General features: G+C 37.1%; 1 protein-coding gene across 2 annotated transcripts in view; it reads right to left on the bottom strand.

Moving 5' to 3' along the window:
* Positions 1-19,325, bottom strand: part of TSHR (thyroid stimulating hormone receptor) — a 152,533-nt gene that overhangs the window by 50,746 nt on the left and 82,462 nt on the right. The window contains exons 3-4 of one of the 2 annotated variants that reach the window (XM_070249370.1): positions 14,852-14,923; positions 10,278-10,352 (exon numbers count right to left, since the gene is read on the bottom strand). In XM_070249370.1, coding sequence (XP_070105471.1) covers positions 10,278-10,352; positions 14,852-14,923 — 147 coding nt within the window. The remainder of the gene's footprint in view (positions 1-10,277; positions 10,353-14,851; positions 14,924-19,325) is intronic. The other variant, XM_070249371.1, reaches the window with a different exon arrangement.

The following is a 19,325-nucleotide window of genomic DNA, read 5'->3' as shown; positions in this document are numbered from 1 at the left end:
AACATAAATCAGGTTGAACAAGTGTTCACAAGAAGAACGCACATTTGGTGCCCCAGGGACTGTTCCTGCCAGGAGTCCGTCCCATCAACAGCGAGCTACTCCTGGCTCCTCGCAGGGACTCAGTGGCTGTTCAGCCGTCTCTCATCCTTGACTTAGTCTCGGTCCATTTGAATTTATGGGCCACCTTTCCTTAATTGTAGTCTCAGAGCTTTTTTCCCCCCTTTTATATCTAAATAGAAAAGAAAATCCCTCCAGTGGTTTGTGGAAGACAGATATCTTTATTATTAACCATAGCAAGTGTCCTGGCCCTGGAGTGGGAGGTTGCACGGATCACATGATGGATGACAGCAAGTCAATAAAGGTTCCTGTGTCAATTGCTATTTCAGAGGGAGTGGATGTAGTGAGTCTTAACAGCTCATTTGGGTTTATTTTTCTATGTCAGTAATTTAAGACTCTTCAGCACATGTGGTGTGATCTCATGTATGTCTGTTACTTACACACTTAGGTTTATATAGATGCTAAGCAAAATGCACAGTAGCATTAGTGAAATCAGTGACTGTTAGAAATGGGCTATCACTGGTAAAATTAAATGTATTCAACATTTGTAGATTGGTTAAAAGAGTCTGGCTTCTTTGATTTAGCACAATGTGAGGTTTGTCCATGTTGTAGCATATATGAGTAGTTTGCTCCTTTTTATCGCTGAACAGTCAGACAGAACTGAGATCAAATCTTGGCTCTGCCACTTCTGGATACATGACCTTGGGTAGGTTCCTTGATCTCTTTGAGCCATAGTTTCCTCATCTGTAAAATAGGGACCATGACAGCACCTGTTTCATAGGACTCTTGTGAGGATTAAATAATGCCTATAAGTGGTTTGACATGTGGCCTAGCATGCAATGAAGGCTCTATAAATGATAGTTTTATAATTGTTATCCTCCTGAGTGGAATGAAAGAAGAGATGTCAAAGACTGGGGGTTGGAGATGCTGCAATGTTTGTACAAAATTAAAACAAAACAAAATGCTAGGTTTGGTATTGGACTAAGAACATTGACTATGAAACAGCCCTTGGAAAAGAGAGGATGGAATTAACTCTGAGAACAGAAACCATCTACCCCCTCCCCCAACTCAGTTTACTGTCTGTATTAATATAACCCATTGGTCCATTGTCTTCGTGAGCGTAACTTTTGCCCAGGCAAATAAGTTTATTGTTCATTACAGGAACTTCTTGAAAGACCCATCAATGCTTCAACAGAAAGCATCAACAGTTTATATCCCAAGACTCTCAGAATCCCTCACCTCAAAATCTTTGCTTTGCTGTGTCCACTAATTCTAGACTATCATATCACGATCCTTACCTAACCAAGACCCTGTGTGGAAAGACCCACTTTAAACAAGATTTTTAGATTTTGTCCTAGTTTGAAACTAAAAGCCCTATATCCCTGGAACTCCCTGTGTCCTGGGAAAACTAGCCCGGTTGGCTACCCTACTCTATCATCTCATAGCTATCCTGCCTTCCCCTTTAAGAGACTATCACACTGCTGAGTCAGGTGCTCGCTCCCTGTAAGGTGAGCAATAAACTCCTTGCCAGAGCTTTCCATTTGGGGAGAAGGGTTTGAACTGCTATCAATCAAACGTAAACCAGTTAGAAGAATTTGGAAACTGAGTGTGGTTTGCAGTCTGGAAAATTGCTCCATGAGACACTATTGTTGAACAAGTAGACTTTAGTGAGTGGCCCAAGAGAATGTCACAGTGAAAGGGAGTGTAGCCCAACTGAATCAGCTTTAGAGGTAGAGAACGAAGGGGAATGAAACACTGCTGTTGGTTACAGCTGATAAATGAGGCTGGCAACCAACATGGCGGCTGTAAGAGAAGAAAGAGGTGGGAGAGGCAGCAAGAAGAGAGAGGGAGACACAAAAGAGGAGAGAGATTTCTTGGAGAAAATGAAAGAGTGAAAAAATGGAAAGATGGGTAAGAGATGCCACAAGAAAACACCAGGGAAAAGAAGCCACTTTCTGAGGTAAGAAGACAGTCAGCTAAACACTTGCTCACCAGTGACTTTTAAAGACTCTCTGCTGAGAGAAAGAGAAATACTGTATAATATCACTTACATGTGGAATCTAAAAATGCTGAACTTAGAGAAAGAGAGAGCAGAGTGGTAGTTATCAGGGGCGGGGGGTAGAGGGGAATGGGGAGATATTGGTCAAAGGGTACAAACTTCCAGTTATAAGATTAACAAGTTCTTGGGATCTAACGTACCGTATGGTGATTATAGCTAATAATACTGTATTATATACTTGAAGGTTGCTGAGAGAGTAGATCTCAAATGTTCTCACCACAAAAAAGATATGGTAATTATGTGATGGGATGGAGGAGTTAGCTAATGCTATGGTGGTAATTATTTTGCAATATATGTGTATCATACCAACACATTGTACACTTTAAACTCACACAATGTCAATTATATCTCAATAAAGCTAGACAAATAAAATCTCTGCTGAAGCAAAGAAGGAGAAGGGGCATGGACCGTCAGTAGTTTAGCTAAATGGAGACGGATGTTAGAAGTGACTTCAGGGGGTATCATTTTTACAGATAGGAGGCAAGGAGGAGTAGAGGTCAGTACCGAAGAACCTCTGATAAGAGTAGAAGGGTCAAAGAAGAGTCCAAATTTGAACGAGTTCTGAGTATGCCTGTGAGGGTGAATTTGAACCACACAATGTTGAATTAAGCAATTATGGCCCAAGTGTGCAGGAGGCAAGCTAGCTATCCTGCCAGGAAGCTGGGGACACCAAGAGAAAGAAAATCTGTACGTAACTGAAGCACAGTGAGTTGGAATAGAGATGGCCTCCAGGGTGAGTGTGAACAAGAGCTGAAGACGGCAGCACCTCTGGATCTGAGCCTGGATCCCTGGGTGATAGATAGAGAAGGGCTGCCCCGCCCACCTGCGCATCCACCCGGTACTGTCCCGTGAACAGGAAGAAACTTCAGTTACCTTAGGGCTCTTACACATTTTTATTTTTGTCTATTTGTTATGGTAATTAGCCTACTTGCACTAATATGATAAACATAGATAAAATTCTTAAAATACGGAGCGCGCTGTTAATAGTGGTCATCTCTGGTAGATAGGTTTGGGGACTAGGAATGAGTGATTTTCACTTTTTGTTTTATCCTGTTCAAAAGAAGAAAAAAATGTAATAAAAGGCATGCAAAAAAAGCCCCCAAATTTAAAAAAACCCACAAAGCAAAGCAATATATATTGTGTTTCAAAAATTTTTTAAAAATATGCAGTGCAGATAGGCTGCTTAAATCTTCCAGATTCAAGGCTGCTCTTCTACAGAATGGGCTGATTCTGTGTCAGGCAATGTCTGAGCAACTTGAAGCTTATTGACTAGAAAAGGTAAGAGTTGGTAAGATTAAGGTATAATTGTAAGATTAAGGTAAAAAGGGACTGAGCATACTTCTTATTACACAGAATGCTTCTACCAGTGAGGGGATGAGAGAATTGACTTCAGTAAAGCAGGTGATATCAACCTCATCAGGTTGATCATCCTGATCATCATCAGTAAAGCAGGTTGATATCAACCTGCAGACAAAACAATGGAGACACCTTGAGAAAGGTTAAGTGCCTGATCTCCTGTTACACAGTTTGAAGAAATTGGGGCCTTAATCTAGGGCTTTTAACTCCAAATACAGCTTTTCTTTCTTTCTTTTTTTTTTTTTTTTAACAATTTCGAAAGGTCATCTGTCAGAACTCAAAAGAAATTTAAATACGCATTATTGCTTAGTTTCCCTTTACTGGATTTCAAATAAAGTGGACATTTACATGAAAAGGATAACATTGATGCTCGTGTCCAACGTTTGCACAAACCAGCAAATTAATCATTCAGCATACATTAGGTTCATTTAATCATATGTCTAGATTCTAGGGTGTTTTCTTCTTCTGAGAAACATTGGCTAATTCTTAATAAGAGCCAAGGACAGAGAAATTGGCTCGTTCAAAATACCTGGCATTGTGACAGGTGGTAGTATCCCAGCCTAAAGGCCAAAGAATATGGGAAACCGACAAGGCAAGAGAGGGAGTTCTCAGCTTGGGGAAAGAGGGGCAAGAGGAAAGGAAAGGAAGGCTTAGACCCTTCTATTAAGGAACTTTCAATGGATTTCCCTCCATTGTCCTGTAGCCCCCCTTCCCGCCTCAGTTATTCAACAGGCATTAGATCATGGCGTTTCACTGTGATCCTCAGCCTTAGAGACATCTGCCCACACCCAAAGCACCCCTAGTCTAGGAGTGAAAAGCACACCGAGCTGGGAAACAAATTGAGGGCAACAATGAAGCGGAGTTGGCATTTCACCTGCGAGGGAGATGAGAAAGCTTCAGACTAGCACAGGGCAAGGAGACTGAGTTAGAATGAGATCTCTGAAGAGAAGAGAAGCCGGCCCAGCCAGCAGAGTTGGACTTTTAAGAAATACAAATGCAATAATGTGTAAGACTATGTTGTTTAAAACAAGAAACGGAACAAGAATATTAGCCAAAAGCTTAGCTCTCAGCCAGTCCCCAACTTCTTTTCAACTCTTACTTTAATTTGATTTTCAATTTTTTTCCAGTCTGCTTTTAAGTGCCAATGTAGTTCAAAAAACTGGGAGGCAAGCCTCGCTGACTTGGACTAGGTCTACTTGCTCTAGTGAGTAGAGTGGGGAGAAATTAATTAAAATGAAATGAATAATTATTGGACATCTATTATGTGCAACTTTATTGAGTGTGCCCCGAGGCATAGGGAAGTAGTTACTAATTATTCAACTACTTTAAAAATAAGATGTGTATATACTGGCAAAGCCATAATTTTGTTACCTTAAATACTTCAAATACTGACACTACCAAAGTGAAAACCGGGACTAAGAATTAGGTAATTTATTATTATTTTTTTTTCTCCCCAAAGCCCAGTACATAGTTGTATATCCTAGTTGTCGCTCATTCTAGTTCTTCCGTGTGGAATGCTGCCACAGCACGGCTTGACGAACACTGCGCAGGTCTGCACCCAGGATCCGAACCTGCGAACCCCAGGCCGCTGAAGCGGAGCACGCAAACTTAATCAGCCCCAGGTAAAAGTTTATTTCATCTGACTATAAAGGTAACGCACACATTGTAACAACTTTTAAACACATTCATATCAAAAAATACAAAATCTACCACATCCCCTGATCCAAAGAAAATCATTTTTTTTCCTCTCTCTATGGGTACATCTTGTTTTTCTAAAATAGCATTATGTCAAAAGCATTTCCTCTGGGATTAAAGTTGATGACAACAGATTTCTAACGGTTGTACAGTATTTCATATTAAACCATTCTCCTAGCTAAGCATTTGAGTAGTTTCCAAATTTTTGCTATTATAAATTAACTCTGAGACAAATGGCTTTTTATGTTAACTTTTCTGACTCCTCTGTTTATTTTCTCAGGGAAAATTTACAGAAGTTGAATTACTGGGTCAAAAAGTATGAAATTCATCAGAGTTCTTGGTATATATTAGATCCTTAGCTTCTAAAGTCCTGATTTTTAGACTTGCATTCACTTTTCAGTAATAGTCTATAAGTTACTTCTTACATTATTAAGGCTTTTCAGGGAAAGAAGTCATAATTATTCTACTTTCATAATTATCAATGAAGTATCTTACTACTAACATTCCATTATGCGACTGGGGAAAAAAAATCTATAACTGAAAGGTGATATTCATGATTTAATGAATCTTTTAATTTATTAAGGAATTAAAAAATAATAGATGTTAATTTGAGGAGAGTGTATAAATGTTCAGATTTTTGAAGCAGATTGAGGAAAATTTGTTTATCCGTAGATTTTCCACTAGAAATAGAAAATTATAAAAGTGATTTTCCAAATTGCTGGAAGATGCATACAGCTACTTTCATGATTTTTAATGATGAGGCTAAGACTGGTGCTTTTGAAATCTCTAATTAATGAGTCAATCAAAGTAAGCCTTATCATGCTATCTGCCAGAAATCACACATTTTACCTACACAGTTGTAGAATTTTTACTTGTGATTAAAAAAAAATCCACATAAAAGTAAAAACATCCTTCGGAGGGCAGTATTTTCTTTCATTATTTCTGCTTCTAATTAAGGAGATATTATGGCTTTGCATTGGTTTTGGAGGGAGATACTCTTGGTTTCAAATTCTGACTCTGAAATTTCTTAGTTGAGTAAACTTGGGCAAAAGCCTGGTGTAGTATGTATTATCATCTTCATTTTACATACTGGAACCTGAGGCTTAGAGAGATTAAGTAGGATAGTATATGTGAAGCACTATTAGCAGAGTGGGTGCCCATAAAGGGCATTCAGTAATTGGTAGCTATTATTAAGAGGAATGACAATAACAACAATCTGTATGCAACAAACACTGGGATTTTTTTTATTAACCAATCTGGAAATCTTTATATTTTAGTGGGAGTGTTTAGTCCTCTTATATTTAATGAAGTTAATCTAAATACTGATCATTTGGGGTTAAATCTACTATTTGTTCCAGAAATTCTTTATTTCTTGCCCTTTTTAATTAATATTTGTTATTCCATTCCTCACTACTATTAGCTTGTTAGTTATCCATTCTTTCATAATTATTTCAGTTATTACTCTATGGATTAAAAAATTTATTCATGATTTATAAAAGTCTAATATAGGTTAGTATTTTTACCATTTCCCAGAGAATTCAAGGACCTTAGAACACTTCAACATCATTTATAACCCTTCCATCCTTTGCTTATTTGCTACTGTGTATTTTAATTCTATGGATACAGGCACTCCTTGCTTTGCATGGTTCCAATATGCACAAAGTTCAGTTACCATTATTTAGTTAAATTTAAATAATAACTGTCCCTGACAACATGGTTCAGGTTTCAGTTACCACAATATATTAACTGTAATTGCATGAAATACAAACTTTGCTTTCAGTCCATGCATCACTATGTAAATAACAGACGCACGTCATGATAGGTGACCAATGACACCACTTCTTTCAAAGTCATTGGTGATTGGTCACTGAGCATGTTATTCAGTTCATGCAGAAACAATAAAGCATGCAGTTGGATTGCTTCCATATTTCCCAGCGATAAACTCGTGACATTTTATAAAAGTGGATAATTGAAAGAGGGACTTGATCGACAAAGATGGAAATGCAGCAAAGAAACAAAATGTGATAATACTAGAAGTGAAATTTGAATAAAATGTGAACAAAGTCATAAAAGAAATAACTGACCATGGGAATGTTGATACTGCCGCCATTTGAGAGACACTAGATGTTCAGTCACAGGAACTTAGTGAAGGTAAATTATTGACAAAGCAAGAAGCTGTCCCCAAAGAAATGATGCTGGTAAAAATATTCAGGGTAAAGGAACTCTTAGAAATGTTTTATGATATTGAAAGAACAAAGGATTCAATATTAGAAGCTGATCCAGACCTAGAAAGAAGTATGACAATTTGCCAAGTCATTAAAAAGATGTTTTCTTGTAACTTATACAACAAAGAGAAAAAGGCAAGTACTACTCCAACTGCTCTTCATAAGTTTTTACAAAGAAATAAAACATTTTATTTCTAAATATTTATAATGTTTAAATTATAGTATGCTAAATAAATATTAGTTTTACTATTTTTTACACTCCTATACACTCATCACCAACAGTAAGAGCAATTTTAATGTTTTGACAAAAATTTTTAAAAGTCACAAAACAATCGTCATTTTTTTTATTGATTATTCAGATTGCTTTGCACAGTTTCAGCATGCACTGTTTTACGATTCTGTGCTCATGCGGAGCAGGGATTGCCTGTATTTTAAACCCAGAAGACATTTTTTGTTTTGTGCAGCAAGGTTCATTAATATTTACCTTTCCTGTTTCTTGTCATTTCCTCCTACAGGATCATTTTCCTTTTGCTTTAAAAATTCTGTTTAGCAGTTTCTTTAATATGAGCCTAATGGTGATAGATTCTCTCATTTTTTGTTTGCTTGATATGTCTTTCTTTTGCCTTCAATTTTGAAGAATCTTTTTGTTGAGCTGGCAGATATTTGCTGTTGTTATTTTCATTGTTTTGCTCTTTGTAGATATCTTTCTATTGCTTTATGGCTTCTATCATTTCTGTTGAGAAGTCAGCTATCAGTCTTCTTTTTACTTCATTGAAAGTATTATGTATTTTTTTCCTCTGGCTGCTTTTTATGATTTTCTTTTTGTCTTGAATTTTTAGCACTTTTAATATGGTGTGCCTTGATATGGTTTTCTTTGTATTTATCCTTTTGGGCTTTGCAGTACTTTTTACATTTATGACTTGATGTCTCTTATGAGTTTTGGAAAATTCTCTTCAAATATTGCTTCTCCCAATCTTTCTTCTTTTTCTTGGGGTCCAATTATAGGCGTGTTAGACTATTTACTGTGCCATATATTTCTTATTTTCTTTTTCTCTCCATGCTTCAGGCTGGATATATTCTTCTGACCTATCTTCTAGGTTTCTAATTCTCGTTTGAGCTGTGTTTAATCTGTTGTTAAACTCATACATTTAGATTTTATTTTAGTTATTGAAGTTTTAAGTTCTAGAGTTTCCATTTAATCCTTTTTAAAAATAGTTTCCAGTTCTATTCTGAAATCTGTATCTTGCCATTTAAATTTTTGAATGTTTTAATTATAGTTATTTTAAAGTCTATGTCTGATAATTCCAATATGTGAATCTCCTGCGGATCTTTCTCTGTTGTCTGTTTTCTTCTCTTGAAATTTTTCCATAAATTCTTGTTTCGTTTTTTTAAAAAAGTTTGGGGTATGCTTGGTTATTTTTTATTGATTCAAAGCTGGATTTAGTATTTGTGAGGGCTCATCTGTTTCCCATTATCCCATACTTCTAAGATGAAGCTCTTTAGGGAATCCCAGATAAAATTCTGAGGTGTTACTAGGAGCCACCCTGCTTTGTAAACCCTGAACTCCAATTTTTATTTCTCTAGCCCTATGAGACTGCCTAAACCTCTAGCCAGTCCATCAGCCTTTCAGCTATTGCATACAAGTCAGCAAATACCTCAAGGGGAAAATGATCAAATGTTGTTTTGGGATTTCTTCTTTCCCCTCAAGTTCTTGCTGCCATCATAACACTCAAATACCTTCAAATAGCTTTTTTTTTTTAATCAGGCTCCTCTGTTGTTCTCAGACTGATGGTTGATCTGATAATGTAAGCTAGCCTACCATAGCTGGAAACAATTTTCTGGGTCTCAGTATTCTTGAAGCAGCATAATGTAGTGCATAGGGAAAGAATTTTTGAGTCAGTTGTTTATGGCATAAAAATTCTGGTCCTGTTCCTTAGTACTGTGTGACCTAGGAAAACATTTTCAGCCTCGCTGCATTTATGTTTTTCTTATATTAATGTAGAAACAATAATCTCTACCTCACATGGTTGTTTTTTGAGTGTTAAATGAGGGTTAAATAAAGTATATAAACTATTTAGCATAATGTTTAGAACATACTAAGTATTTGTAGATGATAGGTATTTTTGGTTCTTCATTAAGAAATAGAATTAATATTTCATAATATGTGGCTGCTTAAAAGAATGTAGTGTGATTATGTAAAATTTTGTATAGGTTGTAATGTACTAGAGAAAAGCACCAGAGTAATTATTTTGATGTGTATTGATTGGTTTTTATGTCTAGGCACTGTGCTAAATGCTTCCATGCATTGTATCATTCAATATTTATATAACCAAATGAAACTGGAACTCTTACTACTCTTATTTTACAAATGAGGAAACTAAGGCTAGGAAAGATTGCCTGACTTGTCCAGGATTAGATAGTGAGTAGGCAGAGACGCCAGAAGTCAAAACCAACTCTCACCTACTCCAAAGCCAGAGTTCTTAACCCCACTCCTGATCTAATCTCACAAAACTACGTTTCTCTTTCCTAATTAAGGAAAAAATGTTAGTTTTGTAGAATCTTGCACAGACCCTGGAATCAAGTAGGTAGTCAGTAAATATTTACTGACTCACCAACATCCACACCAATAAAATCTGCTGTCACAGTAGTAACCAAATGAAATGACAATTCAGAGAGGACTTCTAATCTGGTCTTTGACTTCCAATCATGGAAGTGACAATTGGGATGGATTAACATAAACTGAGAGTGAGAACAAGAATTTAATCATAAACAGAAATTTTGACTCATGATCTAGAAACCAGCTGTTATTGCCACCTGGAGCCTCCAAATTATCAATCAAGAGTGGTTGTGGGTGGAGTCTATGCTGTACCGTTTGTTGTACTTACATGTGAGTCATTTTACTCAAATTGTAGAAGGAATGTGATTCCAGCCGCTGCAGACTTGTGTCTATTGATAAATAGCTGAACGTCACAAAAATATAAGACAAAGTAGAAAGTTAGTAGGGTTGTGACATCCAAATTTACTCTTAATTTTCATGTAACTTCTTTGTGAGGGGCCTCCCAGATCATGCAACATGCACAACTCTCATTGTTTCTCCCCAATTATATTAAAATTAGTTACTACTTTTTTAAGGATCCCATGTTACCTAAAAGTTTCCCAATACTTTAAGTTCTATTCATCCTTCGGGTTTATTCAGCTTACTTCACAATGTTTCCCCCAATTTCCTGATTAGGTCAAATTTCCCATAGTATATCCTCAAAGCACTATGAACTTCTCCTTTCACTAATTGTCACCATGCAAATATCCAACTGTTTGGATGGTATTTGAATTATGCTGTCTCATGTTACTATGAGTTCTCTGAAATGGAGAACAGTGTCTGTTTTTGGTGGCCAGTGAATCTTGAGTGCCTTTCATAGTGTATGACATGTGGTACATCAGTAAATGTGTTAAGTGAATGAATGAATGAATGAATACGTGAGTTACTCAAAATAGCAGAAAATGAAAGACATTAGAAAAGAACAAAAGAATGGAAAAGAGGCATTTTTAATGTAGTACCTAATGGCATGGGATTAGAAATATAGTTTCAAAGAAGATAAAGAGAAATCCACAAGTCTTTAGTAGAACATTCCATACGGTAGTGACTAAATATCCTCTCAAGACTTCTCTTCTTGATTTTGATGAAGCTGAAAAGTCATGATTCATCTTGAACTTTGTAAGCAAAAGATAACTCAAATAGAAGTTTTAAGGGGCCAGCCTGGTGGTGCCCCGGTTGAGTTCACGTGTTCCGCTTCAGTGGCCCGGGGTTTGCTGGTTCAGATTCCTGGTGTGGACTTACGCACTGCTTGTCAAGCCATGCTGTGGCAGGCATCTCACATATAAAGTAGAGGAAGATGGGCATGGGTGTTAGGTCAGGGCCAGTCTTCCTCGGCAAAAAGAAGAGGATTGGTGGCAGATGTTAGTTCAGGGCAAATCATTCTCAAAAAAAAAAAAATTTTAAGTACTAAAGAGAAACTTCTAAATACAACTTGTCAAGAATACATAAGGAATGATGTTTCAAATAGTATCCTCAAATTCCATCTTGTAATGAGAATGACTACTGCAGCCAAACTCAATGACTGCTTTTTATTGAGAGGCATTTCCATGACATTTGGGAAAATTAATGATTAGCAGATGGCATCCACCTGTACCATAGCAGAGATTCTCAACCCTGGCCAAACACTTGAACTACCAGGAAGGTTTTAAAAGACGCAGATGTCTAAGACGAGGGCTAGGATAATTAAACAGAGTTTATGAGGGATGGAGCAAACACTTTTATTTTTACAAAGCTTCCAAGATGATTCTAATGTGCAGGCAAGGTTGAGAACCACTGGTCTATAGTTTGAACTGAATCTGCCAGTAAAATATTTTCAGTAAACAGCATTTGTAAGAGGAGCACTGACTATTCCATTCGAGATTTTATTATGGTTATTATGAGTATTCTAATGGCCCTGTACTTTCTGTTTTGAATTATCTATTCTCTAAACAGTTATCTTTTGATTTTTCAGGTCTCCCAAGCCATTGCCATTTGTGGATAACATTACATAAATTATTTTGATCCAAATATCATATCTCTAACATGGAGTAAACAATGGAAGATGTTGAAAAGAATTAGTTTACAGTGTAGGGAATGCGGAGGTTTATAATGGATGAAGCTGAGCGATCTGAGGGTAAGATTAATTTTGAAGGCTGCAAACTTGTGTTCCTAACTTCGCATCATGTCCATTGTGCCAAATTTTCTTCCGAATTTCTTAGTTTAGAAGTGTGAGGCATTCTCAAGGTTTTATTGTGACTGTCATTCAGCCTATGTGGTAATAACCGAAGTTCTAGTTTCTTCAATCAAATGATACCTCCTTAGAGGGCTCTCATAGATCGGCTGTAAAAACAGCACATAGGAGCCATTTATTCAGTGGGATGAAAAGAATGATTCCCTGCTTCTTATCTCATTTTTATAACCAGGAAAAATCAGATCCTACCTCTTCAAGTATCTTCTTAGCACATAAGTCTTATGTAATCAATAGGGTGCCCATACCAAGTATCATCCAAACTAGGATATTTTTGCGAGTTAAAACAGGGTGCTAATCATTATGCCAGAATAATAGATGGGAATTTGTACTGTCCCAGGCAAACTTACCTAGGGTTAACCTGGTGATCTCTCCCTTGCCCCCTAGATATACTAGCCCTTTAACTATTATTCCTGTACATGTGTGTGCTTTCATTCAACAAACATCTATGGAACATCTACTCTATGTGAGTAAATGGGCATTGACAAAACAGACCTGTTCCCTAGCTTCTAGGAGTTCCCAGTAGTGGGAGACACAGAAGGGTAAATGACATTAACATATAGGGTGAAAAGTGCTCTGATGTGGGTCAGGAAATGCTTAACCCAGACTGGAGAATCTAGTCTAGAACAGTCTCCCCGAAGGAAGCTCCAACAGGGCCTTCAAGTCTGCCTGGATGTCCTGTTTATCTCTGTCAACCCTCCGTTTATTGCCCATCACTTTTATTTCAAACCTTCTCAAGCTTCCAACTCTGCCAGCTCCACCCTCAATATTAGTAGATAATCTTTTAATAATTTGTAGAACAGATTGAAACCTTTAGATGAGAATTCCTTGAATTCCCCTCCAATAAGCCTATTAATTTACTCGCACCTGCCCCATCTCTTATATCACTTTCTTTTACATCGTAAATGGTGATCATCTTCTGTAGAGAGTCAATCCCTCTATTTGGATCCCCTCTCCTCCTGCTTCCTCAGGATCTCAGGCTCTTGAAATTGTTCTTTCTTCACTTTTTTTAGCACCTCCCTCTCTACTGACGCCTTTCCCTGGTCCTGCTTACATCTACCTGATTATGACTTATCACTCGCTTAGGAAGGAAACTGGAGGCTCCATGAGTTTTGTCAACTGTTGAAAGCAAAGCATCTAATGAAGTGACAGGCACAAAATATGGCTCAATAAATATTTGTTGAATGAATGTGTAAGCATATCCAAGTGGAGACACCAAGTGGGCAATTTTATAAGGGAATGAGAGAAAAAGGAAGAGCTAAAGGGAAATTTGAAGTTTTTAGCTTACAGGTCACTAAATGGTGGTACTCTTAAAAGGATATAGAATAGAGAAGGAGCAGTTTAGGAGGAAGGTGATGACTTTATTTTGAATATGCTGAGTCTATGGTGCCTGTGGGACATCAAGGTGATGATATTTGGAACGAAGTTTGTAACGCAGGTCTGAATTGTAAAAACAAGTCAGGGCTAGAGATAATCATTTAGGAATTAGTGGTATTAGGTAATAGTGAAGCCAAAGGAGTTGGAGGTGTTCACTCAAGGAGAGGAGTGTACAGAGGAATTAGGACAAAATAAACAAAGGAAGAATCGTATTTAAGGAATTGAGTGAAATGAAATGAAATAAGAAACCAGGAAAGGAGACAGAGGAAGAACAGCCAGGGTAAGAGGATACAAAGAGGGGTGAGAGAACAATATCAAGGAAACCAAAAGAGGAAAGAACTTGAAGAAGGAAGGGCTGGTGAGGAACATTAAAAACTATAGAGATGTTCAGTTAGAATGGTTTCTCGGCCTCAGCACTACTGACATTTGGATAATTCTTTGTTGTGGTGGGTATCCTATGCTTTGTAGGATGTTAGCAGATCCTTTGCCTCTACCTGTTAGCTGTGAGAAGCACCCCCCTCTCTAGTTGTCACAACCAAAAATGTCAAAGGTCCCTCAAAAGACACAATAGACACTCAATAAATCATCACGAAATGAATAAATTTAGCATGAAACTACAGCTTGCTCCTGGTTGTAATGTCATTTGGTGTGCCTGAATTACCTTCGTCGCTTGTCAGAATCAATTAAATGAGATAAAGACCTGGTTCATTTCGTATACAGATACGCTGTTCGTCAACTCAGCATGGAAGTCCTTTTTCTCCTCACTCTGAGTGTATAGAAATTCAGTTTTCTAAGGTTTAGAATTATTTTTAATTCTTTTCTTTTTAAGTGAGAGAAATCAAATCATTGGCTACATTTATGACAAAATGTAAACATTTGTACCAGTCGTGAAAAGTGACTCAAGAATTGGTAACTAGGATGGATAGATTACAGACAGATATGTAAATTGGTTTATGGAAGAGATTCTCAGCTAAGATTTTGCCACATCCCAAGATATATTAAAATACATTAAGAATTATTAAATTCTCAAGGCCAAATGAATTTAAATTTGCTTTAGGTTTAAAAATTATTTAGGAATTAGGAAGTGGAGATAGAGCAAAATCAAAAAAACATCTTGTACATAAAATTTTCACATATATTAGAAATGTAGATGTCATAGCCTTATGCAAGTACAATACACAAGAATTTTCTTGATAGAACACATTTAGGAAATAACATGTCACAATTGCAAAATTCTCTTTATATTAAAAGAAATGACTTACATCCTGGAAATATTCGGCAGATTTGAAAACGCACGACTGGGAATGGTTTTCAGATGAGTCTCTGTAAACTTCCTAAGAAAATAACAGTAACAAAATTAGAGTTTTAACAGTTGGACTTTTCTAATAAATAACCTTAATTATAAAGACAAATTATTAGAAGCATGCTGGTCCTTACAATACATATTTCATCATACGTAATCAACAAAAATAATACTTGATGAGAAAATAAACATACAATTTTTTCCCCAACAAAACAGGAATTGAGAATGAGACTCAAATGCAGAAAATAAATCTTCAAACCATCTTTGAATTAGCAGTAAATAGAATACCTTGTCTAACATCATATTCCATTTTTAACTGAAGGGCAACTTAATATAGTCATCAGTTTATTAGGACCACTGAATTCATATCATGCACTTGTCAATAGAAATGTCTTAGAATGCCATCAGAATATATATCAAGAGGAATTAAATGCATTTGATATATCTTATAGATTTAAAATAGTCTGTCTCCCCACCGAGGTGCTCCATTTTTTGACTTCCTTTCTTTGCCATAGCAACTGCTTGAATAGAATCCTGTATGGAAAAAGATGTACCTACTGTTCTAACTCACCTTGCAAAAAGACAGTGCCTCACCATGCTTATCTTCTCCACGGGTCTGTTTTTGCTATTTAAATATTGGTAATCACCCATCATCCACTTACTACCTTATTTAAGATGTTAGACTAATATCTTAATACACAAATACAAATACAAAATTGCATATTTTCCCTCTAGGCTTCAGGGTTATTTCTCAACATGCTATATTCTTGATGTAGGCATTCTTTGAACTACTAATTTTTGCAGTGATTGAAATATATTTAGAGCTTCCTGTTTCCTGTTCCATATGTCAGGAACCTGGAAGTCACCCGTCCAGTCTAACAACAAGTAAAAACTGAACAGCCTGAAAAATCAACAACTCATCTTGGATCCATAAGAGAGGGGAAGACATAGGGCAAACCAATGCCCCCAAGATTGGAGAGACAGTGACTACAGAGAGTCCTGGCTTTCCAAAGCAGAGACTCATGAGCGAAACCACTCAGGGAAACCACCAGGGAAGCAATGCCAGGGTAGAAAAACCTGAACTTCGATTGAAGAATTGCTGGAGGCACAGTGTGGACAACTCAGAGTTGAAACTCCAAGGGACCCAGTCAGAAGGGGTTCCTCCAGAATTTTGTGAGATTTACCTCTAGGAGCTTGACCAGGTTCTAACAATAAATATCTAAGCAAAGGGAGGGGAAATGGAACCATTTGGAAATAACACCAGAGCACTCTGTTCTTAACAAGGCTTGCCCTCAGGGGAAACTACTTAACCAAAGCCTAACTGACCTGGAGGAGGGAAACACCCAACTCCTGCCCACTCTAGCCATCCTGTCCTACCCAAGGGGAGAGAAAAATCTGAGAAAACCTTGTGAAGTTCACAGTCCAGAGGCACAGGCTCGCTAAAAGCCTGAGACCTAATCATAGGATCATAGAATGCTTCCCCTCGTCCAACACCTCACCACCACGTTACTAAAGGCCTATTCAAGCAGTTCCTTTTACCTGGTATATTGTGTTTGTCTATCAAGAAATGTATCTGTAATTTGCCTAATCAAAGCATCAGCAGGGCTAAGTTAGCTTTTAGAAGGACCTATTAACTTGGGGGTGGGGGGCAGGTGATGTGAATGACAAAAGAGGAGACTGTCAGCCTCTTCCAACACTTGGTGTTTCAGCATGAAACCCAATGTTGTCTTAATAATATTATTTCAGGAATTCAGGTCCCAGAAATTGCCTACCCTCCCTCACGGGTCTCCCACTTACATTCCCTTAATTGGATTGATTAAAAGCCTGTTGGTCCAGAGCCAAGATTCTCAAGTTAAAAAAATACGAGAATAACAAGTCATTTGACTAAAATCTCCAAGTAAAATTGGGCCATGCCAAAGGAAAACAAAGGATATGATACACACCTGTTGGGAATCACTCAAGGAGATCAAGTTTCTTAAGCTCAAAGATAGTCTTACTTATAGAGCACATCGTAAGGCATGGATCCAAGGGCCTATTTATCATAAGATTGCACACACTGCTTGTAGGTAATGTGGACCTAATTTATAACTTTAATTGGCTAAAAAGTTGGGGGTTTACTCTGTGTTCAAAAGTAAATAATATATTTAATTAAAAGGAAAATTAGAGTAAGGTTGCAATCATTTCTAAAAATTTGACTTGGAATAGAAATAGCATCTAAATGCAATTTATTATTCTTTGGGTTAAAGGTTCAAATAATGTTTATATCCTTTCCCATGTATGAATTTCTGAAATAGAGAATACATGTTTCTTGAATTCTCTCTCTTTCACACACATAGACACATACACACTTTAAGTTAGAACAAAGATCTTCTCCTACTAGTGAGTGAGTTGCAGGTGATGAGGTTCAGGACACAGTCTCCCAAAATACGGCACCTTGGCATATTGAATATTTTAAGCTGGAGGAATTTGAGAAATGGCAAGTGGAGGATGGACTCTCTGACTCTCCTTCTCCCCTGAAGTAGGTCATAAGACCCTCATGTGGGAGGTACCCTCCTATAGCTAGAGGAGAGGAGCATCTTTGTCTCTCAAGACACCAAGAGGAATCTAAACAAACAGATCTTGTTAAGTTCTCCCTGTTTACTACCTTTAAACCTCATACCCCTTTGTCCTATCACATTTTTCCATAACTTTCCACTCTCCATCAAATTGGCATAAACACACTCAGGTTTATCATATCTTCAGGTCTTCATTTCCTTATGAAGGCTTCCATGTCCTGTAAAACTTACACTAAATAAATGCATATGTTTTTCTCTTGTAAATTTGTCTTTTGTTACAGGGTCTCAGCTGAGAAACTAGAATAGTAGAAAGAAAAATATATCTTTTCCTCCCCTACAGTTTCTGGTGACAAGATGAGATAGTAAAAGGCTGGGATACTCCACTAGCCTTGGAGACTGCAATTGAGGTCTGGGACAACTGACAAAAAGTCAGCAGAAGGTAAAAATTCTTACCATGTCAGTTTCCTGGATCTCTGCTTTGGTGGTCAGTCAAGAAAGGAAGGTAAAAATTTCTCTTTGCCCCTTCCTTTCTAAATTCAGATTAGCAGGAAAAAACTTTTGTAAGAATTAGTTCTTCGGATGCTGACTCTTGTGACTTTGGTTTTGAGAACCTGTTGGTTATTGGTCCTTTTCCTCCCAGGGACAGCTATTGCTTTCCTGTTTGTTTTGTTTTGTGTCCTGAGAGCTTCACTTGGTTTTCCACCTGCCAGAGTGTGCAGGTTGTTGGTTATCTTTTATGTAATTCACCTAGGAAACAAAGATTTTGTGTTTATCAAAATAATTTCTTGTGCTTTATGTTGTCTTTCTCAGGCCTTTTGATGACTTAACAAACCTAATCTTCTTAATATTAAAAGATCTAAAGGTTTTGTTTACAACTATGTAAACTTCTGTATTTGCCTTTAAAATCTTTTATTGTCACTTTGGTTAAATAGATGACCAAGATCTTATTTAATCAAGTGTTCAAACCTTCTGACATTTTTGACAAACTTCCCCACATCAAATTCTAAATAAAATCATTTTAATTTTGAGCTAACTTTGAGATTTCCCAGATGGCCCTTGCAAAACAAACTTAAAAAGAGCCCATATGATCAATCACTCTTCTTGCTGCATTTTTATAAATAATTAGGCCAAGTTTAATGAGAATAGACTTATTTTTTGCAAAAACATTGGGTTAGCTTTGGTAGAAATGGAGGTGATTGTAGAGAAAAATTTTGTTTCAGTGAAAAACTATAACCCACCTTTGTGAATGTTCACTATCTTTGAGCTATTTTCATTTCTTTGTAAACTGGATCCTTACTATGCATTTTGTTAGTAATTAGTGTTTCCAATTTTTCTCCCACTTCCTGACTTGGCATCACTAAAAACTAAAACTGCCCATTTCTCAAAGCCCTGTAGGCTGAAGGCGGATGCCGATGTAAACTTTTAGGAAATCACCATGACAGATCATGTATGGCTACTCTTTGTGCCTACTGCTGTGTAGCCATTCAGAAAGTTCACTGGAACACCCAATGCCATCACCAGAGATATTCAAACTGCAAACTGGGAAATTCATTAGATTGTTAATGCCTGTCCTTACTCTACCATCTAAAGATGCTTTGAGCCTAATATCTAGAAACCTTGACTAACGACCCCCTAGACTCAAAAACCAAGTTTATAGTTTGTTCTAACCATTAACCTTTGTTTTTCTTTATTTCCATAGAAATGTCCCTCATTAAATGCCTGATTGCTAACACCATATAGAGGCCTAACTTATGTGGGGGAGCAGAATTGGCCACCCCAAAATATATTTCTTTGGCTTGATTTTTTTTTTTAAGATTTTATTTTATTTTCCTTTTTCTCCCCAAAGTCCCCTGGTACATAGTTGTATATTCTTTATTG

Source organism: Equus caballus, chromosome 24 (genome assembly GCF_041296265.1).
Source record: "Equus caballus isolate H_3958 breed thoroughbred chromosome 24, TB-T2T, whole genome shotgun sequence".
Classification (NCBI taxonomy): Eukaryota; Metazoa; Chordata; class Mammalia; order Perissodactyla; family Equidae; genus Equus; species Equus caballus.
Note: the sequence above shows the minus strand (reverse complement) of the source record. Positions and strands in the feature narration are given on the sequence as shown.